At 42.1% G+C, this 24332-nt stretch overlaps 1 protein-coding gene across 1 annotated transcript in view; it reads left to right on the top strand.

Annotated features, from left to right (window-relative positions):
• The window catches only part of LOC126335781 (adenylate cyclase type 3), an 861859-nt gene that overhangs the window by 237017 nt on the left and 600510 nt on the right, over positions 1-24332 (top strand). Inside the window, exon 4 of the mRNA XM_049999243.1 lies at positions 9381-9530. Within this exon, the coding sequence (XP_049855200.1) occupies positions 9381-9530 (150 nt within the window). The remainder of the gene's footprint in view (positions 1-9380; positions 9531-24332) is intronic.

Here is a 24332-nt window from a genome sequence, read left to right as displayed (position 1 = left end):
GGAGGCATTGCAGTTGATACAGTAGGGGGAAGGAGGCAGGCAATCGCCCACTTTTTAGAAACCTCAACTCTGTACTCTTTGTATGAATTTCTTCTCTCTTGTTCACCACCCATATTTCACTCCCGCATAATAGTGTTGGTAGTGTTGGTAGAGCAACATTCTTACGAAAGTATACTTCGTATCTTTCAGAGTTATGGTTTTCAGAGAACTGCTCATTGTCACGTTCTTGTCGCTAAACTCAAGAATTATATTTTCTGTGTATTTGTCATAATCACATATTGTACCCCAGCAAAGATTTTTAAGTATTTCTCGTGTTCAGTTATTTTATTTTAACGCAAATTTTAATCAACACCAAATGTTTGCCCTCAAAAGACATGGTTTTAGTTGTTTTCACTGAAATTTTCAGCTTGCGTTCAGAATATATTTTATTCGGTTGAATAACTGTTGTTTATATTGAAATTTAGAAAGGTAGAGTATAAATGCAAGAATCCTGCAATCTACAAGATAAGATAACCGAACCAAGGAAGGCATAAGTAACAGTTTCCCGCCGGCCTGTGAACTTTTGTTCATCAGTACAGCTGTCCCATTATCATACATGAACATGGAAGACGAGGCAAATATAACATGGGAAAACCAGAGAAAATCTCTCGTTGCTACACCATGATATTAAAAATTAAGTGGACAGATAAAGATCGAAATGAAGCGGCGCTTATAGATAGGAGTGTACAGTAATCCATTAAGAGATGAAAAAGGCTGCTAACGCGAGAGTGCAAAGTATGCCGGGAATTTTAGAGTTTATATTACAATTGTTGTGTATTTAGTATTTGATAGAACTTCTTCAGTCTGTAGTTTTCCCACATTTGTAGTGTAGGCTTTCTGGGATGTTGAAATATCACTTTCCAGGATCTATGGTATCTTCAGGGAGAACGCCAACGCACTTCATGTCATTGTTAACACAGTTGTCACGTTCTAGCTTAGATCGCCCTCGTTGTCCACTGCGATTAGTGTTCAGGTTGTGCTGCAGTAGAACGTGCTGCTGCAGGATGTTTCCACACCAAAGAAGCCAGTCTTCCCTAATTTTCTGTGTAAATGGGGGTAAGTAACTTCTCTTCCGGTTGTTCTCATTGTTAATATTGTTGCCGTCTTCTGGCCGAACGCTGGTTTGACGCAGCTGTCAGCAATACAGTCCGACTAAAGTGACTTGATAGTTGACGTCTGTCACTTGCCGTTGCAGTGTTGCCACATCGGTTGCCGGCTACCGCTCGGCTATAGGTGACGTACGGCGGATCACTTCACAAATGCTCTTACTGTGTAACGCGGAGCAATGTTGAAAGTGGCCGCCACGAAGTATGTCGGAAATGCGAAATAGTCTGTCGACAACTGATTTTAAATGATCAATGACTGGACTGCGGCAGATGACGCGTTTTGCAGCCCTGAATTTAAACTCATGCCCTAAGCTAACCAGAAGCTCGTGTTGTGCAATGTATCCCACAAAATGGTGGTCAACAGTCGGCGGTAGACCTAAGATCACGATCGCTTTGTTCACAGCTGTTAAAGATAACCTCTACGAATAAACTGAAGACAGAAAAGAATCAGTTTCACCGCTGGAAGCAAACTGTAATTTCCCGCTTAATTGTGCGGTGGTAGTTTATACGGGTAGATTTCAGATGAAAAAAGGAATGACAGGAAGAAAAATAAGTGCATATAAAAAAGTGAATACGTCGATGAGAATGATGAGGCAAAGAATTAGAAATAAAAGAAATTACTTTAAAGCAATTAATTGAATAGAAATAATAATGAACTTTTTTGATTCTCTCTCATTCGTTTCAGTTTTTATTCAGTTGGTGTCCGATCTACTGTCTTATTTTTGTGTCTCTGTTTTATATGCTTTCTACTTCTGCCACTGTTAGTTATTTTTCTGCCCGAATTGGAAAACTCATCTTCTATTTCCAGTATTTTATTTCGCAACATACTATTTTTGATGTTGATCTTATAACAGTTTTCTGTACACTACCATTATATTCAAATGATCTTCCAATTCCTTTGTAGTATATGACAGAATTGCAGTATACCTATAACTCACAACTTCTACTTCCTTTTCACGTCGTTGGGCTCTTGGAGCTTCAGTTCTTTTTGTAAAATTTGTAGATAAGCTTTTGCTCCCTATGTGTTACCCCTACTTCTTTCAGTATATCAAAGAGGGTATTCCAGTGAAAACTGTCAAAAAAATTCTCTAAATTTACAAATGCTATAAACTAAGTTTTACCTTTTTTTATAATCTATAGTCTAAGATATGTCGTAGTGTCAATTATGCATTACACGATCCTAAATCTTTAGAGTCAGTATTTTGCAACATGCCGTATTAGTTTGATTTTCTTTCCAGTAATATTCACACATCTCACCTCCTACCTCCCTTGGAATTTGTACCATTACATTCTTCTTAAAGAATGAAGGTATTTCAACTGGCTCATATAAACTGCATAACATATAGTCATTGCTGGTTTTGCCAAGGACGGCAATACTCTGAGAGAATGTAAAATATATAATTAATTCGAGCAACACATGAAATGGCCATTGCTTAGTGGAAAAAACTCATTTCCGTTACACGAACATGTCTCTCAATCGCCACCATAATTACTTTGTACTGGAACAAGAGAAATTTCCGTCTTGTATATGTTGACCTCAAGGTGTACGTTTGTATATCCAGCTGTGCTCCTTTGCTTCAAATGGCTCTGAGCACTATGGGACAACTTCTGAGATCATCAGTCTCCTAGAACTTAGAACTACTTAAACCTAACTAACCTAAGGGCATCACACACATCCATGCCCGAGGCAGGATTTGAACTTGCGACCGTACCAGTCGGTTCCAGACTGTAGCGCCTCGAAGCGCTCGGCCACTCTGGCCGACCAGCTGTGCTCCTACCATCTGATCAAGGCACCTTTCCTCCTACTTATTCATGTTCTTATCACTTCGCTAACACAACGCAAGATACCGAAAAATGTACTTCAGTACGCTTTTTACTTGTATTTCTAGTCCTCCATAAGCAAGAACTTGTTTTCGATTTTAATTGCGGTACAGGGTAAGAGAAGCGATCCTAAAGTTCCCTGTCCATCATACCATTCCTCTTTTTTTTTTTTTAAACAGCAATCGTAATATTCAGAGAAAAATTCGTGGAACTTAATGTGACAGGTTTCATCCTACGGTGCGCGTGCCAGAGACGTCCAACAGACGTTACCGTGATCACTATCGATGCACACCTGTCAGTTGAAGGTTGTCTCAAACGGCAGCTTTTAGATGAAGGTAGCGTTTCATATGATTGGGCGTTCTGACCAGTCGGGGATTTCTTTACGCACAGTGTATAAAACATGTCAGTGATGAATGTGATTAAAAGGATTCCTCAGAAGCAGCATACCAATGCGCACAGATGTGGATTTCTCTCAGTGTATTTCACTAGCAACGATGTTCATTTCAGTCAAATGTAGGAAATATGCAAAGACTGTAAATTTTGTGCAAGCTACCATGATGGTGGACGGTACTACAAACGAGCTATGAGACAGAAGACACTGATTACAGAAGGAAACAAAACAGAACAACTGTCAGCAGAGTAGAGTGATCGCTGGGCGCGGCGGGCGGGACGCTGTGTGGCGGGTTTACAGCCGGCCGCCGCATCGTAACGGGGCTTCTCGCGGAAGACGGAGTCCTGGGTTTGTCACGGAACTCTTTGTCCGTCGCTTTCTACACTCTGCTGGAACTGCTTCAGCGGACGGTTGCTGCAGAGGATACCACTCTCTGACTGGCACATGTTTCAAGGGCGATGCTGGACATCCTACGAAATATCGTTGGTGATTTATCATTATAGTACACAGCGCCACATTGCAGACGCTTGACAAAGGCCGAGCACACGAAATGTGTTCCCTGATACGTGACTGACTCGCACACTTTCACGTAACAGAACCCGGTACGTTGTCCTGAACGACGAGTGTTCATCGGAGACAAATGGATCGCCAGTTACCTCACGGAAGTCTGAAGGGTCCTTTGTTCCCTATATACACAAATGATTTGAGCGATAGGGTGAACAGAAATCTTTTTACAGCATTCCTTTGCTTCTATAGAATTAAGCAACAGATCAATAACAGTCATGTTATCATTACGAAAGTTACTATATTTATTTCTTTTTTTACCTTAATCAAAAGGATTTCATTTCCAAAACCTAAACAAAATTTCAATTTCAAAAGAAGCAAAAATAAAATGCTTAACACCTGTATTTCTTAGTACGATTCTCTTCCTAAGTTCCATGCCAATTACATAAGGAACTAGACTAGAACCGATTAGAAGTGTTTTAACTTTCACAAATTCAAGACGAAGATTCGTAAAAAAAAAATACTGCTTTAAACTTCAGTTAATCTTGTGACAATTATTGAGGTGAAATAGATTATATAACATTCTACTCCTGAAAAAATGACACAGGATTTTCTTATTAAAAGTTACTTGAATAGGAAAACATGACTCTGGTACGAACTACTAATCTACATTCTATAAAAATCTGTTTCTGACATTTTATTTAATGCAGGTGATTATAAAAAATCAGAATACATAAATCAGAACGTGATTCTGGCTTATTTCGTAATGGAATGACTTGACTGCCTCACGAAAAATTTCCTTCTTAAACAAAGATTGTTTCTGCTTCTAAATAATAATATATAAAACTTGGTATATATAATCAATAATTCCTTTGTTTTTTATGTGTAGAGAATAACAACATGAAAAGAGTTTTTTGGTTTAGAAACGTACGTTCTCACAATTGTTGTGGAAAACTGACAGGGATCATAATTACTGTGGAGCTGGTGTGTTCGTCCTTAGGATAATTTAGGTTAAGTAGTGTGTAAGCTTAGGGACTGATGACCTTAGCAGTTAAGTCTCATAAGATTTCATACACATTTGAACATTTTTTGAGATCATAATTCTCTATTGCTCGTAATGGCAGTAACCGTAAACAGGGAAGTAATAAGAGCACTCTTTTTTTCACCCCTGAAGGGAGAAACGAAAAACCGGTGTGTACCTTTCCTGTTTCAAATTAAGTGAGAATTTCGTTTATGCTGGTTTGTTTGAGCTAGTACCTGAGTGACTGGAACTACTTACGTGCAAGTTCGTAAGATGGCTATATTTTTCTGCTTTTGAAGTTTTCCGAGCCTGTCAGATAGTGATCCACATTTCTTACTACAAGAAAAAAAATTACTTTTATAAAACTATTCATTAGTTTACTGGTAAAACACTATTGTCAGCTGCTGAAGCACGATCATTACAAGCACGGTATTATGAAATAATAGTCAATGGAATAATTTACAACGCGTCTTGATTTATATCTGAAACGTATAGGTCTTTATTGATTTACACAGTGTTGTCCAACTAAACCTTGGTAACGTCTACAGCATTAGCGCAGATCGGTTCTGAAGAGAAAAAAGCTGAACAAAACTACATAGTAAGTTACTCAAGATTTATAAGGGGCCTGAAAAAATAATGTGACGACCCCAGTTTGTCTGACGATCTATGGCCACCAACGTACGCCTCATACCACTTCGTTGTACGTAATCGAAAAGCTCCAATGCTTCACGAGTGCCTAGTGCACAAGCAGGACGCGGGTGAGTGCGAAGCCTCATTAAATTACGCCAGCACGTGAACGTTGATAAACAGTTTGCGAGCTTTTCGCTATCGGCATCCCCTGAGCGATATACAGAGTGATCAGCAAAGTTGTTCACCTCAAATTTTTCCGGAATCGTTTAAGATATCGTCATTCTAAACGTCGTGTAGTCTCTTTTCATAACTAGATTAATTTCACAGATAATGGTATCAACTCCAAACTCGTATTGCAGTAGACATTGGACATTTCGAATACTTGATGATAAACATGTAATTTTACGGAAGTGTTTAGGACCACTTTATTTTGTGATTTCCTTTCTATTGCCATTGTCGTTGTAATCTTAGAATGTAAGCGTATATTTTAAAATTATACACGCGAAGCAACAAATTTTATTCCTCACTTACATGTTTCACAAATCCACAAAAATTCTGACGTGCATCTTTTCTTCAAGACACTGGCACACAAGAGCAGAACTATTACTGGTGAGTTACCTTAGGATGGTGCGCCTTTGCCTTATTGTTGGCGTATAGCTCGAACAATGTAACCAAGTGGGACTAGTTTTAGTTTTAAGTTAAACTTTTCTCCACTATTCTCCACTCTTACAGGCAGACTGCGTTGGGTTGGATTTCCCAATGACGCTGACGTAACAGATCTGTAAAAAGCCACGAGCTTCCGCATAAGACGCAAATCGGTTCCCTCCCTGAAACAGATCAGTCCTAAGATGTAAATATTGTAATTTCTCCGAAACTATTAATCAGGTTTTGGAAAGTGAAACGCCACTGAAATTCTCTCTTACAACCACGATACTTCAAGCAGAAATTTGAATTTGAGAAGTGAAGATGACATCTATCTCTCTGTAATTAATATAGCTGTGAAAAGTGGCTGTACGTCATTTAGTGAGTACATTGTCACAGATTTACGAAATCTGAAACGGTTCAGGAAATATGAGGAACATCGTTTCAAAACGTATTAAATGCAGCAGCGACGCAAAAAAGTTTAATACGTTTTCATGTCAATTGTGGTATGCTCTTTAATTCTGTTGAGTCAGATCGGGTCACATCGTATTCTTTCCTAGAGTAAATGATGAAAACTGTGACTCGCATCAAATCGTGTTATGTACTCCACAACCGACGGTTCGAAATATACAAGGTTATTTCCCAGCCTGCGTTAAAAGCTCGCAAATTTGTTGTCTGTTCCCATTATTTTCATTTTGTAGCTCCGAGTGTAATATTGAATGCATGACTGTACACTTTCGATCGCCATGGGAGGGCCACTTCCTCGTGGGACAGCGATCTGAAGGAAGTTCACACAATGAGAATCAGAGCTGCTAAAAATAAGTCAGCGTCAAAAGGTATCTCAGTAAGTAATAACTTCTGATATGTTTTACAAATGATTATTTTCAGTCAAACATGTAATGTTGGTACGTTGATGTGTTATTCCCGTGGAAAGATTGCATAAATGCATGTTTTTATAATTTGGCTGTAATATCTACAATTATGACGTGAGGAGATGCATTTCGTTTTTGCTATTTCAACCGAGATCCACATTTAAATAATTTTGAGCCGCCTTGTAATCACAAAAATGTCAGGCTGAAGTGGGGAAGGGCCGCCGTATTCTATGGCGAAGAAAAAAAACTTACAGTATACTGAATAAAATGGAACAAGATCACAGAGTCACTATACACACATCAAAAAAGTGTTGCAGCACTGCGGTTCGGAGAGTTCCGGAAACTGTTCACAAAATTGGAACAGAGGTCAACATAAACATCACACCTTCCTTCTTGTTGCTTATGAAAATCGCACATTGAATGTTGTTCCAGCATACAGGAGAACTTCAGAGGTGGTGGTCCAGATTGCTGATACACCGGTACCTTTAATACCCAGTAGCACGTCCTCTTGAACTGATGCGTGCCTGTATTCGTCGTGGCATACTATCCACAATTTCATCAAGGCAATTTTGGTCCAGATTGCCCCACTCCTCAAAGGTGATTCACAGTAGATCCCTCACAGTGCTTGGTGGTTCACGTCGTCTATAAACAGTCCTTTTCAGTCCATTCCAGGCATGTTCGACAGGGATCATGTCTGTAGAACATGCTGGCCACTGTAGTCGCGCGATGTCGTTATCCTGAAGGAAGTCATCCACAAGATGTGCACGATGGGGGCGCGAATCGTCGTCCAGAAAGACAAATGCCTCGCCAATATGCTGACGATATGGTTGCACTGTCATTCGGAGGATGGCATCCACGTATCGTGCAGCCGTTACAGCGCCTTCCATGACCGCCATCGGTGAACTTCGGCCCCAGATAATGCCACCCAAAACATCAGGGGACCTATACATTGATGCACTTGCTGGAAAGTATGTCTAAGGCGTTCAGCCTGACCAGGTTGCCTCAAAACACGTCTCCGACAATTGTCTAGTTGAAGGCATATGCGACACTGATCGGTGAAGTGAACATGAAGCGAATCCTGGGCTGTCCATTCGGCATGTTGTTGGGCCCATCTGTACCGCGCTGCATGGTGTCATGGTTGCAAAGATGGACCTCGCCTTGTACGAGAGAAGTTGCGCATCATGCAGACTATTGCGGACAGTTTGAGTCGTGACGCAAGATCCTGTGGCTGCACGAATAACATTATACAACATGGTGGCTCTGCTGTCAGGGTTCCGCCCAGCCGTAATCCGTAGGTGGCGGTTATCCACTGCAGTAGCAGCCCTTCGGCGGCCTGAGCGAGGCATGTTATCGACATTTCCTGTCTCCTTGTATGTCCTACACGTCCGAACAACATCGCTTTGGTTCACTCCGAGACGCCTGGACACTTGTTGAGAGCCCTTCCTGGCACAATGCGGACACGATCGGATCGCGCTTTTGACCGCATTGTTGAATACAGACAACACGAGCCATGTACCTCCTACGTGGTCGAATGACTGGAACAGATCGGCTGTCGGACCCCCTTCGTCTAATAGGCGCTGCTCATGCATGGTTGTGTACATCTTTGGGTGGGTTTAGTGACATCTCTGAACAGTCAGAGGGACTGTGTCTGTGATGCAATATCTACAGTCAACGTGTATTTTCATGAATTTTGGGAATCGCGGTGATGCAAAACTGTTCTGATATGTGCATAAATAAAAAATAAAAATTAAATGAACTTTTTCAAGCCCTATTATGTAAAAAAAATGACTGGATGAAAACGTATTTTGTGCAGTGAATTCATTCAAAACGTACTAGTGCTATATAAAATTTAAAATGGTGCCATCATGCGCTGGGAAGTGATGGAATCACCAGTAATTCTGGAAAATTAGATACCTAGCTCCTGCCCTTGAGATTATGTACATATTTCATTTGTAAAGGAAGCGAAACGTTCGTTCTCTTGGTGTAAAATTATGATCTGTGCACTTAATAAGATCTGAAACGATGCTCCTCATATCTGAGGTGAAATATCTTGGCTGAATAACTCTGTATAATACTAAAACCTAAATATCCAGTGCCTATACATATGTGCCTCACCTTCGATAAACGAACCTGGCTACAGATTAAAGAAAGGGTAACGAAAAGGGAAGAGATTTAACTATAACAAATAACGTCAACCCGAAAATACACATCTAAACATAGCAGTGTGTCACAAGTTAAGAGATAGTGCTGTATCTCAAAATTCCCTTAACTGTTTCAAGGACAAGCAGAGCAACAATAATATTGAGAGAGAGAAAGCGTGACTTTAGGAGTGAAGGCTGCCTTGTGTTGTGCAGATGGCTGCGAACGGCGTGCTGCTGCTGGCGGCCAACCTGCTGGGCCTGATGTCCTACTACCTGGCCGATAAGCAGCAGCGGCGCGCCTTCCTCGAGACCAGGCAGTCGCTCGAGATGAAGCTCGTCATCGAGGAGCAGTCCGCCGAGCAGGTAGGACAGCCTCTATCTACACTACTTACACTGTGATCTCCACTACAGTCCCAACGCTGCCACAACAGTAGTCGCAAATTATCAGTTACATACTGACGGGCCAAAACATTTTTATGAAATGATAATTAAATCAAGACCCTAAGCTGTCGACGGGCATTGATATACATCAACAGGACGTTTAAAAATGTGTGTTCCGCGACCAGAATCCGAACCCGGGATCTCCTGCTTACATGGCAGACGCTCTATCCATCTGAGCCACGGAGGGCACAGAGGATAGTGCGACTGCAGGGATTTATCCCGTGCACGCTCCCCGTGAGACCCACATTCCCAACTTAATGCCCACACACTACATTCGTAGTGCCCCTGCCCATTACACTCATTACTCGCGGTAGACAATCTTACCGAGTTCCGTAAGAGTTCGGGCAATCCGTGTGCATCCAGCACAGAAGAAGAAGGTCAATGGCCGGTTACCCTTAACTGTATGAAAATGGTATCTGTTCTTTTAAACACGTTCGAAAGAACAGATACCATCTTCATATACAACATTATTACTCCTGTAATTCCTCAGGCATTCCTTATTACTCCGATTTAATTCCATGTTGGTACATCTCTGGAACGCAGAACAGCAGCGATTCTACGTGGACTGGGTTCGACAGGTTTTTGGTAGTTTTCCAGAGATTCGTGAAACCAAAGGTCTACGGACAGGTCATCCAGTGCCCCTAAATATCCGTACATTTTAGGCCGGTGGTTTGCTTACGCAAGGATGACAACATCCACTGGCTTCAGATCGGACGAATTTGCGAAAATGTGGGTTCATTCTCATGCTCCTCAGAAAAATTTTGCGTGAGTCTGTAATATGGACACGTATCATGCTGGAAGATGCCACCACTGTTAGGGAAGACTGCAAGCATAACTGGATACAGGTTGGTCGCAGTAATGTTCAAGTAGTTCAGATGTAGTGTTCCCTTCGACTACTACCACTCGTCCCCTGGAAGCCCACGTCAGTGGCCCTCATAGCATAATACCGCACCCGTGGGCCTGCGTTCAGTGGCGCAGTGCGTTTTTCAAGCACGCGTTCGCCTGAGTGTGATTCAGCCAACTAGGCGACACGCTTCCACTGATCGACGGTCCATTCTTATGATCTCATGCCCTCTGCAATCCTACCTGACGACGGTTTTGTGTTAACATAGGAACATGTTCAATAACGTGAACTGAACGGTGTGCTCCCAAAACCTTCGCCTGCACCAACATCGTACTCAGTCGTCAGACCGGCTACGGTTTGTCACCGACATCGATTTATAAAACGGTGAAGGCTGTTCTGCGATGATACGTCTACGTCCAACATCCGTCGATCACTCGCGATTTCACTGTTCTTGAACCTCCACCCGTAGTTGCACGCAACGGTATTATGCGAACAGTGGACTATCTTCTCCGCTTCCTAGGTGCTCGTTCCCAGGCGCTGGTCGTCAGTGGGTTTCCAGCCCTTTATAAGTGGATTTTTCCATTTGCAACCCATATCGTCATGAGAATGATTCCACATTCGTCTCTGTTCCGCTTCCATACACTGTGTGAGAAAAGTCGTGAGAGCCATATGCGTATAGGACGGCCGGAGTGGCCGTGCGTTTCTAGGCGCTACAGTCTGGAGCCGAGCGACCGTTACGGTCTCAGGTTCGAATCCTGCCTCGGACATGGATGTGTGTGATGTCCTTAGGTTAGTTAGGTTTAATTAGCTCTAAGTTCTAGGCGACTGATGACCTCAGAAGTTAAGTCGTATAGTGCTCAGAGCCATTTGAACCATTTGAACCAGGTGCGCATATACCGATGGCAGTAGTATCAAGTACACAAGGTATAAAAGGGCAGTGCATTGACGGAGGTCTCATTTCTACTCAGGAGATTCTTGTGAAAAGGTTACCGACATGACTACGGACGCACGAACGACGGGAATTAACAGACTTCGAGCGCGGAATGGTAGCAGGAGTTAGTAGACGCATCGGACGTTCCATTTCTGAAATCATTAGGGAAATTCAACATTCCGAGAGCCGCAGTGTCAAGAGTGTGCCGAAAATACCAAATCCCAGGGATTACCACAGACATTGCAGTGGCCGACGGCCTAAAGTTAACAACTGAGGGCAGCAGCGTTTGCGTTGAATTGCCAGTACTAACAGACAAGGAACAGTGAGCCTAATAAGCACAGAAATCAATGCGAGACGCACGGCAAAAGTATGAGTTGCGAAAGTACGCTGAAATTAGGTGGTAATGGGCAATGACAGTAGACGACCGATGCGAGTGCCATTACTTGATGGCAATTCGCCTGCAGTGCCTCTCCTGGTCTCGTGACCGTATCGGCTGGCGCCCAGACGACTGGAAAGCCGTGGTCCCGTCAGGTCAGTCCCGATTTCAGTTGATAAGAGCTGGTAGGGTTCGAGTGTGGCGCAGACTGCAAGTTGTAAACAAGGCGCTGTGCAAGCTGATGGTGGCTCCATAATCGTATGGCCTGTGTTTACTTGGAATAGACTGTGTCCTCCTGTCCAACTGAATCGATCACTGACTGAAAATGGTCATGGTCGGCTACCTGGAGAACATCTGCACCCATTCATGGAATTCATGTTTCGAAGCAACGGCGTCACCGGAACCCAATTGTTCGTGACTGGTGTGAAGAACATTCTGGACTGTTTGAGTGAATGATTGCGCCATCCAGATCGTCCGACTTATATTCCATCGACCATAATCATCAGGTCAGTTCGTGCACAAAATCCTGAACCGCCAACACTTTTGCAAGTCGCGATTATGGACGGCTACAAAGGCAGCAAGTCTCAGTATTTCTGCAGAGGACTTCAAACGAGTTATTGAGTCCTTGCCACGTCGAGATGGTACTCTACATGGGGCAAAAGGAGGTCCAACTCGATATTAGGAAGTATCTCACGATTTTCGTCACCTGAGTGTATTTTCCATACCGGTCACGTGCGCGTTAAGCCACCAGTTGGTCTTCAGTTTCACAATGTGCAGTGGTCATAGTCTTTTGACCCGTCAGTGCAGATCGAACGAACTCAAATAATATCTACATGAAGGAAGTCATTTATCACGAGAAGCTCCGATAGCCAGGCGCCAAAAACATTTTGGCTATATGGATTACATCGTATATAGTGGCAAATAAAATGCAACAGCTACGCCAACTTCGAGGATTATGAAGTCAATAGTGAATACGAGCATCACAAAAGAAGAATCGAGTAAAGGTAACAAGAAAATTATGGCAACACGCTAAAAATTATGACTAATCTATAACGATCCCACAGTATTAAAGAAAAAGATCGACGACAAGCACCGAGAAAATTACGAAAAGATACTACAAGTAATTATTAACCTGGAAAGATGTCACTTCATTAAACAAAATTAATTTAAAAAAAGTGACATCCGGATGAGTGTTGGGAGTGCCTTGGTGCCGACGCTTTCCGTAAAGCATCACATGGTAATTGTTTCATCGGCTCCAGTCATCTGAGACATCACCCGTTGAATATGAGACAAATTCTTTGGCAAGGTCTACTGCCTATCGCCACCTAAGAACTGTTTACTCTCAATGATTCCAGAATCTTCTCCAGTCGATGGTGTATAATGCACAAGTAGGTTTTACAACGCTTCTAGAGTGATTTTCTTATCGAAGAAATCTAGTGTAACGTGATCTGAAATCAGATATTCTTTGTATTACGCATTATCTGTACAATAACCTTTTTTCTGAAGAAAAGTAACAATATCGATGTTTCCATACAGTTGCATTAACCGCAATCACCTACAACACAATCGCCTAGAATCGACATAAGAAGATATTGTCTTTACTATGTTCGTATAAACAGATACATTAGGCATTGGGCTTTCCTACTTTTGTCTGGAACTTCGACAGTCGTCACGTGGCCTACTTTCCCCCCCCCCCCCCCCTTCCTCCGCCCATCCGCCCCGCACCCCATCCTGACCAAGGTTTTCGGGAGGCTCCCCTTGGTTAATAATGTGCTTTCAGATGTTCTGTGTTGTTGTTTCCACTTCACGCAAAATAGCTGAACGAGCGACACAGCCGTCTTCTTCAGGTGTTGCGACCCACGTCAGTCGTCGAAATATATGGAAAGAACAATTCGGCACAACGCTTGGTAACACACTCAGTCAATCGCGCCGACAAAAGCTGACAGATCACTTCCCTTGACTGTAAAAGACATGACAGAACCAGAAATTACGTTCCAAACATTCCCAACCGGAACTTTGCCTGTTCCATTATCAGCTCGCTTGATATTGGACTGAAGACACGCTGATTGTACATTGCGTCAGAACTCGTATACCCACCTCTACTTTGAAGGTAGTTACTTGGAGGTCATAAAAAATATGGGTGTATCAAATTCAATGTTGTAATCACTTAAAATTGATTTCAATATCTTCTGCGTACCAGACACCCTTGAAAACTAGATTGTAATACATATCAGAGCGTTCCGTTCAGCCAAAGTATGAGATGCTTCCATTAACCCCGTCGTGCAATTCTAGTCGCCGGCACCTCCAATCTATTCTCTATATGTTGGCGAAAATACATGATGTTATAGATGACAGTTACAGTAAAGCAAAGTTACTAAATTCGGTTTTCTTAAATTTTCCACAAAAGACGACGACTTAAATATTCCTCAATTTCAACCAAGAACAACTGCCAACATGTTTTAGAGGTAGATATCATCATTGTACCATAGCCACTTACATCACTTAATAAAGGCAAGGCCTCCGGTTCTAACAATATACCAATCAGGTTCTTCTCAGAGTATGCTGATACAATGGCCCCATATTTACCAATCACATATAACCACTCACTCGTCGAAACATCCGTACCTAACGACTGGAAAATTATACAAGTCACACCAATTCCCAAGAAAGGAAATACGAGTAATCCACTGAATTACAGGCCCGTATCGCTAATGTCGATTTGCAGTAAGAATTTAGAACATATACTGTGTTTCAAAATTATCAGTTATGTCGAAGAAAACGATTTATCGACAAACAGCCAACACAGATTCAGAAAATATCCTTCTTTCGAAACACAACTAGCTCTTTATTTTCACGAAGTAATTGTTGCTATTGACAGGAGCCGTAAAATGGATTCCATATTTTTAGATTCCCAGAAGACTTTGGACATCTTACCTCACAAGAGACTTATAATCAAATTGCGGTGCCTATGGACTATCGTCTTAGTTGCGCTATTGGATTCATGATTTCCTGTCAGAACGGTCGTACAGTAACTGACGGGAAGTCATCGAGTAAAACAGAAGTAATACTTGGCATTCCCCGCCGAAGTTTTATAGGCCCTTTGCTGCTCCTGATCTACATAAACATTTAGGAGACAATGTGAGTAACACTTGTAGATTGTTTGCAGATGATGCTGTCATTTACCGTCTTATAAAGTCATCAGATGATGAAAATAAATTGCAAAACGAGTTAGAAATGTGGCAATGGACTCTAAATAATGAAAAGTGTGAAGTCATCCACATGAGTACTAAAAGAATCTGCTAAATTTCGGATAAACGATAAATCACACAAATCTAAAGTTTGCAAATACTTAGGGATTAGAATTACTTAGGGATTATAATTACGAATAACTTAAGTTGGAACGATCACATGTAGTGGATAAAGAAAACTAAAGACTACGATTTATTGACGAAACATTGAGAAAATACAACAGGTCCACTAAAGAGGCTGCCTATGCTACGCTTGTGTGTTCTACTCTGGAGTATTGATGTACGATGTGGGATCCGCCTGATCAACGGAGGATATCGAAAAAGTACAGAGAAGGGAAGCTCGTTTTGTACTATCATGAAATAGGGGAGATAGCGCTACGCGCATCATTCGTGAATTTAGGTGGAAATCATTGAAAGAAAGGCTTCTTTCGTTTCGGCAGAATCTTCTCATCAAATTTCCATCACCAACTTTCTTTTCAGAGTGTGAAAACATTTTGTTGGTGCCCCCGTGATCCTCATAACAAAATAAGTCTTACCTTTTTTCGCGTGCTGTTTGAGAGTAGAGCCGTAGAGAAGTAGCTAAAAGGTGGCTCTATGACTCGTCTTACAGGCACTTAATTGTGAATTGCAGAGTATTCATTTAGATGTAGACGTAGATGTACTTATGGCATCATCCTGTTCTGTAGGAGCGCTTCTGATATGGCCCTCGATTTCTGAGCTGCCTCTGTTACAAAATAAAGAGAATATCCGGCTCGATTCCATTATGATGTTACAAACTTTCAGGGATGATGGGGAAGGATAAATGTGTCAATTTGAGGTAAAGTACCCCAGTCCGGAAAAGACTGAGTCAAATGGTATTAGCTAAAATCTATTCAAGTTCTACCTTAGTCTCGTGCTTCCTCAAACTAAGGGCCCCCCGCTCCCGAACCGTGATCATGACGTTCAAGATTACCGGTGAATACTCCCCAATATCCTCAGATAATGTCCCCTGTGATGGACTAGTAACGGCAGACGTAAATTGATCCCAGAGAGAGACCAAAAATGATAAGTTTGTTGTACAGCAGTAACGAATTCCATTTACCTGCACGTTTCACAAGCTGCTACGTTTACAACAGCTGTTCAAAATGGCATCCTCAAGCGTCAATGCAACCATGGCATCGTCACGCAGAGTTCCGTCGTACCCGTTCTAATAACCTCGGTATCATTTCAACACTGTCGCAGACAGAATTCTTTCTAGGACATCCCCTTCAGTATCAACAGGCGTCTCGTACACAAGACGCCTCACACGGACTCACAGGAAGGAATCGAGTGGAGTGTGATCACGTGAATGTTGTGAACACGAAATCTCACTGTCTATCCACTTTTCTGGTCCAGCTGTTCACTAACCCTGGGAAAAAAGTGCTTGGTTTGGGGGGGGGGGGTGGGGGGGGGGGGGGGAGGGGTAGGTGTTCCTCCATCGTGTCAGATCCATATCCATTGACGAATAACGAGTGGAATATATTCCAGTGGACTGAGTATTATATGTCTGAAAAATACTTGTGCACTTTGTACACGATCAGCATGAAGTTACGGGGTTCTGATACCTTGGGAGCATAATAATCCGTGATGGACGAAGCAAGGACGTAAAAAGCAGACTAGCATACGCAAAGAGGATATGCCTGCTCAAGAGAAGTATATTGTTATGTCCCCTAGTCTTAGAACTACTTAAACCTAACTAACCTAAGGACGTCACACGCAACCATGCCCGAGGCAGGATTCGAACCTGCGACCGTTGCAGCAGCGCGGCTCCAGACTGAAGCGCCTAGAACCGCTCGGCCACACCGGACGGCCAGCATTGTATATTAGTGAATAATGGACAGTGGGAAAACCAGAACAAAGGAGAATGAACGCATTTAAGATGAGGTGCTACAGAAGAACGTTGAAAATTACGTGGACTGCTACGTTAAGGAACGATGAAGCACGGCACAGAGAAACAAACGTAGTATACGGATTCTTATCGGCTCAAACATGACTGTGTTAACATTTAGCATTTCATCAAGGTGAAACAGGCTTCATCCATGGAAAGTACATACGCAGCAACTGACCACGACACTAGGTCCAAAGTCAGCATGGGTCAAAGCATGCACTCTGTGGGTGGTAGGATTAACCGAATTTCTCGTACTACTTGCGACACAGAACTCTGCAAAACATTCATTTCATGTACAACTGATCGAGTGCTCATGCAATCGAGAAAGCACCAGATTGCCTGAATCGGGAGTCGAATAGTAGTTCGTCGTCCTTCTCGGTCACTGTGCTGTTTGAATTAATCGTTGGAACAGTACTGGAAACGCGGATATTTTGTCCTGTGTATGTTTTTCATTTCTCTGTTGCTTTCATATGCTTGCCCATATACAAAAATCATGTCTTCAAGTTCGTCACCGGATACAACTCCATTTGGTTAGGGCTGGTTGACGTTAGTACTTCACTTTGCAAACGCAGACTGCAGTCTACTACAGTACAGCAGTTCTACACCAAGATTGCTCATGTCAGTACTCAGTACGCCGTCTGCACCGGATTAGTTGAGTTGTTGAATTAACCTATACACCTAAGTGCCCGACGGGGTTGTCTACCCTACAGTCTTAGCAACAACAGTACCAGAACACGTATTCTACTGTCTGGAATATCAGAACGATTTTCGCTTGTAGCTTTCGACTCGGTCTTTTCTGTACCAGGTTCCCTACCTCACACTGATACATTTACCTTTCACCATCATCCAGTAGCCTTTGGTCATTAAAATGTACGAGTACAATAGAGGAAAATGTTAGCTGTGCGGCAATTGGTTTAATCAAGCATAACAAAGCGAGTATAATTTTTTCTCTAATAGTTGTTAAAAATAGGGAAATGGGGCCAATTATTTTCAGTTCATCAGATATTCAGAATAATCAAGTAACATGCAGACACATTAAATTATTATTCATATACCATGATGTCCGAAGACTACCACACACTAAAAAAACTACGGCACATTATTCTTGAATAATAAAGTTTCCCAAGATAGCTAGTATTCTTTTTATTACTATTGCCGGTTGCGATAAATTTACGCTGTCATCATCGTATCTTGTAACATTAATAGCTGATTTTCGCTAATCACTTTCGACTCGGTCTATCTCTCCAGGGTCCCAGACCTCAAACCGATGACAGTGTGGATCTGCCGAAACCAGTAATAACAGCAAGCTACCGGTCTTCTCAAACTTGATTCTTCAAGAATAACATAACGTTCAGATCGCCACCAACGAGTGACGCAGTGCCAAACATAACTAACAAAACTCTCTGATAGCCTTTTAGATCGCTTGCGGGCGATGATAGTTCTTACAGGAAGATATATTTCTGATGGATTAATAATAAATTTTAGCCTCACATCGTAGTGGATGGCGAGACCACAACCGTGTGAGGATTTTGTGGTTATAAATAAATTGCCTCGCACTGCAACAAATGATGTTTGTTTCCTTCAATGTACGATCGATTTCTGGACTCCCAGACTCATTTTCAGAGGCACCGTAAATTGCACAAGTAATCAATGTGAGATCAAAGTCAGGTATTATTATGTCATCGCCTCACAGACAACGGTGGTGTCGTTTGGTGTGGAGTTGTGGACAAGAGGGCTTGCACGTGTACTTGTCGGCGATGACAGACAATTATGACGATCGTGCACTGAAAAAACTATTTTTACAGTTAGAGGCTAAGCATTTACAACTTAGTCCGAAACGTGCCTCATCAGTGAAGACAATTCTACTCTAGACAATGAGATTCCAGGTCGAAGACGTCTCTGGAGACGCTCCAGACAGCGGTGGGATGCCAGCCTGAATGATGCCCGCCATACGGCTCGACACCGAAGAGTCATTGTCTAGGTGCCATTTCTTTTCATAGCAGGAGCCCTTTGGTTGTCATCCGCGGCACCCTTACAGCACAGCAGTACGTCGACGATGTTCTATGCCCGGTTTGTTGTCCTTCACTACAAGCCATCCTGGGCTTACATTTCAGCAAGATAACACTCGCCCGCACAAGACGAGAGTTTCTGCTGCTTCTCTTTGTGCTTGCCAAAACCCTACATTGGCCAGCGCGGTCGCCGTATCTCTCACCAACTGAGAACTCCTCGAGTATCAAGGCCAATTCACACTGACCGTCACTTTACGTCACCTCCCGTACCATCAAAACATTCCGCAATGCCTTGCAAATGGCGGCATCTACATTACCCATCCCGTCACGTCACATCACGAGCAAGGTTTCACGGGAAGAAAATTTTGATGGTTGATATCCACTTGTTGCTGATCACGTGGCCCCTAAGTTCATTTCCTCCTGATGGACGTCAATGCGCAAATCTCTATATTTCGTTTTATCTTCGTTTTAGTGGTTGATATCATCTACTTGTTGCTCGTTATGTTAAAAAATGTTTCGTTTCGTTACTTTTCTGTTAAAATTTGTAATAAATGGCCAAAGATTAATTCAGGCTGTGAGGTAGCAGTCTGAATTGTACAACGTGAGCGTACTACATAACTTGCCCTATACTGCATTATATCTTGGATTTTTGTACATACCGGTACCGTATTGAACATTTTACAATGAAATGGTTTGCAATATTGCAGCTTGGAGTGAAAAAAGTGCTGTGGGTAGATCAGACTGATTAGAAGATGGAATTTATTTTAATGTTGTGAGGCATTTGTAGTGTTTCATAAAGAAATGGACTGAAACCATCAGACACTGCAAGTTGTGTAAGTCGGCTGAGTTATTTATTGTTCGGAAGCTCTCTGGATTGTGTGTGAAAGAATTTTGCAAGTATCAGTGGTCAATATTTATGTGGTTTCACTAGCTAATCCCGGTACATATAAGACACTTGAACTATTAAAAGTCAAATACAAGATGTAAAGGAAACCTATAAATATTGAAGGAAAGGTATTGAGTGACATACGACTGTCGCACAAAAATTTCTACTGGGCTAGCAATTAGCCTTAAAAAAACCAATTTTTCACAGGATGTGTTCCTTCTCATAATTCTGGGTACAATTTGATACAACAAATGAAAAAACTGATGCTTCGACTTTCTAAAATATAAAATGCTGATTCCTTTTCCTCGAGCTTCCTGTATAGTGTATCAAATTCTCCTTCTGTGCTACGTCTTTCAGATCCACACTCTTTTGGTATTATTTTTCAGTACTACCCTCCTTGTCTAATATACGAGTACGAATTATCCCTGCATTTCAGTCCAATGACTGTCATTTTCGCATAAATTTACACTCCAGAATCCACATGTATGGTCTACTATGTTGTGTATGTGCATTTCGCTCGTAAAAATAGTTGAAAATCATCTTGCGAAGATCGCGATTCCTGCGAAGAAACAGTTGTGGACAACCATGCCATTGAGATCATGTGACTTCAATTAACTTGAGGTGCTGTGACGTGATGGACAGTGTGAATACATCTTGACGTGATTGTGCTGTGACGTGACATGACGGTGCCGTGACTATCAGTGTCAATTAGCCTTTATCGGCAGGGCCCTCCAAGCGGCTGGACAATTGGACGGAATCTGAGATAACATCCCTCAGCAGGACATCCGACCACTCTGTCAATCAATGCCAAGCCGAATAACTGCTCGCATAAAGGCCAGAGGTTGACCAAAGCATTACTGACTTGATCAATTTGTGAAGCTGTTTCTATTGAATAAATAGTGAAAGTGTTCTAAAATAGTAATCCTTTATTTTTCTATACATGTACAACACGTTTAACGATTTCGCACAATTCGTTTTTTAAATATTTTTTTAGGGTTTAGATTGTCATTCATCCAATGATAGTTAGTGTTATCATTCTGACAATTTGTTGTGCCTTTTAATCCTGGCGCAACCAAAATATCGTTCTCATGACATCAGGACCAGTTATGACATGCGGCTTATTTCTAGGTACAGTGACAAAAAAGTGCGTGGTCGACTCTCAGAGCCAGCACGTCTTTATGTGACACGCGCCGTGCAGTAATGCTGGTGCAGGTCTTTGCTGCTGCTGCAGCGGTGAATGAATAAATGCTAGGGCGTGAGTGGCGCAGCCAGAGGTGGGCGAAGTACCCGCGTGACAGGGAAGGCAGCGTCGGCAGGCCTTCCCGTGACGCTGGCGCTGCCGTGTCGCTGTCCATTAGCGGTGCGGCGGGCGGCGCCCCCGCCATGAATAATGCCCAGCGCAGCGCAGCGCAGGCTAGCACTGTGCCACAGCCCCCACCCACGCCCCCCACCACCCTGCAGCAACCCCCCCCCCCCCCAGCCATCCTCGTAGAGCCGGCGACGCAGGCAGACAGCGCGGCCAGGCTCGCCGCCGCCGCCTCCGCTGCCGCTAATTGTTGGCTCCGACAGTCGATACGCCGCTCCGTTCCGCGCCCCGCCGCGCCGCACCGCCTGACAAAAATAACACCAGCCCCTCCTCTGCTGCAATTCTCGACGCGCGGCGGCGACGTTTCCACTTCCAAATGACACGACTTCTCCACTGTCGGACGTCACAGAACTTCCCTCAATTTGTTTGCAGTAATTAATTTCCATAATTTATTTCTCTCAAATACATTCACTAAATTTTGAAATGCTTTTCACATTTGTGGAACCCCAACTTTTAGAAAGCATAAATACTACGAGGGAATTATCTCAATGAACCAAATTTCTCGTCATGTAGTTTGACACCCAAAGTGATGAATATCTATTCTATTTACAGATATTATAAAAAATTTCTCACGCCGCGTTTTCTCCCTGTATATGAATGACAAACTCAGGAACTACCCGTAGGGATTTTGATACAGCTTTCACTAATAGACACTGAGGACGATTTGTATTATTTTTATTGTTTTTACAATATATTTCATAGTTTCGATAATATTCATTTCTGTACGGCGACTAGTTTCGGACCATCATGTAGATTTTCAATGGTTCAAATGGCTCTGGGCACTATGGGACTCAACATCTTAGGTCATAAGTCCCCTAGAACTTAGAACTACTTAAACCTAACTAACCTAAGGACATCACACACACCCATGCCCGAGGCAGGATTCGAACCTGCGACTGTAGCAGCCCCGCGGTTCCGGACTGCAGCGCCAGAACCGCACGGCCATGTAGATTTTCAAACGATAGCCTACAAAAGACTTTACGGTGATAACAACAATACAGTTCTTCCACAATTGTGTATATAAGCTGAACGTTACATGAAACATTATAAAATATTTCATCCGCAAAATACGTGTTTTTACGTATCTTAAACGTAAATGTAATCGTACAGTCAGCCAATGTACGAATACTTATGAGTAACAAATGTTCATGTCCGTCATTAGAAATTTCGTACATTAATACAAACGTTGAACTTCATATGAGCATTTAATATGGTTTCCTAACAATCGAGCACAGAAAACTGAAACACTGCTCTGCCCTAGTCGTTCGTAACAATTATAGAGCTCGCTCATACATAACTAAAACGTTACTTGCATTTCTATTCAGTGGTATCAGACCACTTTTAACAGCACAACCCATCTTTGCAACTGTTCCAATTAATTACAACCATTTACATGTTATTACATACATAATTATAGTATATCACGCATCACAGTAAAACCAAAGAAATGCTACATTATGGCGTGTCCAAAACCAACGTCTGGCAGTCTCGACAGACACAGCCACACGAAATTTCTTTATTCTTATTTTTTATGTATTTTATTTTCACTACGTCCGATTATTATAATTTTTCATCCCAGAAACATATCGTGTGCTGTGCTCAGCTGGCATCGCGTATTTTAAAACCTTGAAACATTTAAATCTTTGATGCATTCAGGTCACTTTGTAAAACGTTACAACTTTTAAAATATCTTCATTGGAATAGATACATTCCTTATATTTTCCTCACTGTTAATGAATTATCGACTTTTATAAATGTTCTCCCCTCAGCACATTATATACGTGTGCCAGTCTGATAAACAATAAGTGGTCGTATCTTCTTATACAACGTATGCATTACTATCCTACATAAATAAAACATTTCTTTGTAAAAAATGAACGCTATCACCATGATTATCATATTCGTTTATACATCTCTCATCTGATGTGCCCACCCTTTGTCTGCTGATTAATGTTTTACGATATTACCTGAATATGGCAGATGACAATGTTTGAATATTTCAAGATGTTAAAAATTTTGCGATGTGAGCTGACCATAGGACACGTTATAGTTCAGGAATGAAAAACTATGGTAAACGAATGTAACAACAATAAAAATGCTTTTGTGTATAGTTGTAGGAGTGCATTGTAATTTTACCTTTGTTAACACCATAAAATCTTTTTTTGACTTTGGTTTGAAAATGGACGTGATGTTCCGAAACTAGTCGCCACAAAGAAATGACTATTGTCGCAGCTTTGACGATACCTTTGAACTACCAGTGACTGCAATATTTGTGCTAATCTCGACTAGATCATCAAATAGAGCTATAATTTACACTATACGAGGGCATGCCCCGGATGTTTTATTCTGTTCTCAATATCGGTTGAGGTATTAATTACATGTCGTACATTTACTCGGTCGATTTTCCCTTTGCTGGCACAAGTTGCAACCCTCTGCCGCCAGAGGGCTGCGAAGAGTAGCACGTAACATGGCAATGTCTAACGTAATTACGTCGGTGCGTGAGAAACAGTGTGCTGTAATCGAGTTAGCAACCGCATAAAACGTGCCTCCAATTGAAATCCATCTCTCTTTTACAATGACAATCCCAGACAACACAAGAGCTCTGTGACATGTGCTAGTGTGGGGCCTTTTTACTGTCATCGACCATCACCCATACAGTCCCGACCTGGCGTCATCCGATTTTCATCTGTTTCTAAAACTTAAAGTACGCCCTCAAAAACTTCACTTTGTTACTGACTGAACTGTGCAAGCAGAGTTGTGACTCCGTCAACAAACATTCAACAGTGACGGTATCAACAAACTGGTCTCTCGTTGGGAGAAAAGTGTTTGTCGCTTGAGTGACCGTGGTGAAAAATAAATATGTAGACACGAAGAATAGAAATGCAGAATGTTAATAAAGTTTATTTTATTTAAAATCTTGAAGAGTTTTCAAATAAAAAATCCGGAGACATTGCTTTACAGTACGCCCTCATACAAGAAGCTGGGGTGTTTTCAGAAGAAGAGGTCTGAAGTTGGTAAGTCATTGTCTGACCTAACCACTCTCTGCCTCCGCCAATCCGTTATAACTCTCTTTACAATACTGGGCCCAGGCATAAAACATGATAATGATTTCTGTAGAGAAATTACGAAATGCGGAATGAACGTGCGACTTCATTGGA

The sequence above is a fragment of the Schistocerca gregaria genome, chromosome 2, assembly GCF_023897955.1.
Source record: "Schistocerca gregaria isolate iqSchGreg1 chromosome 2, iqSchGreg1.2, whole genome shotgun sequence".
Taxonomy (NCBI): Eukaryota; Metazoa; Arthropoda; class Insecta; order Orthoptera; family Acrididae; genus Schistocerca; species Schistocerca gregaria.
This window is presented reverse-complemented; position numbering and strand designations above follow the sequence as displayed.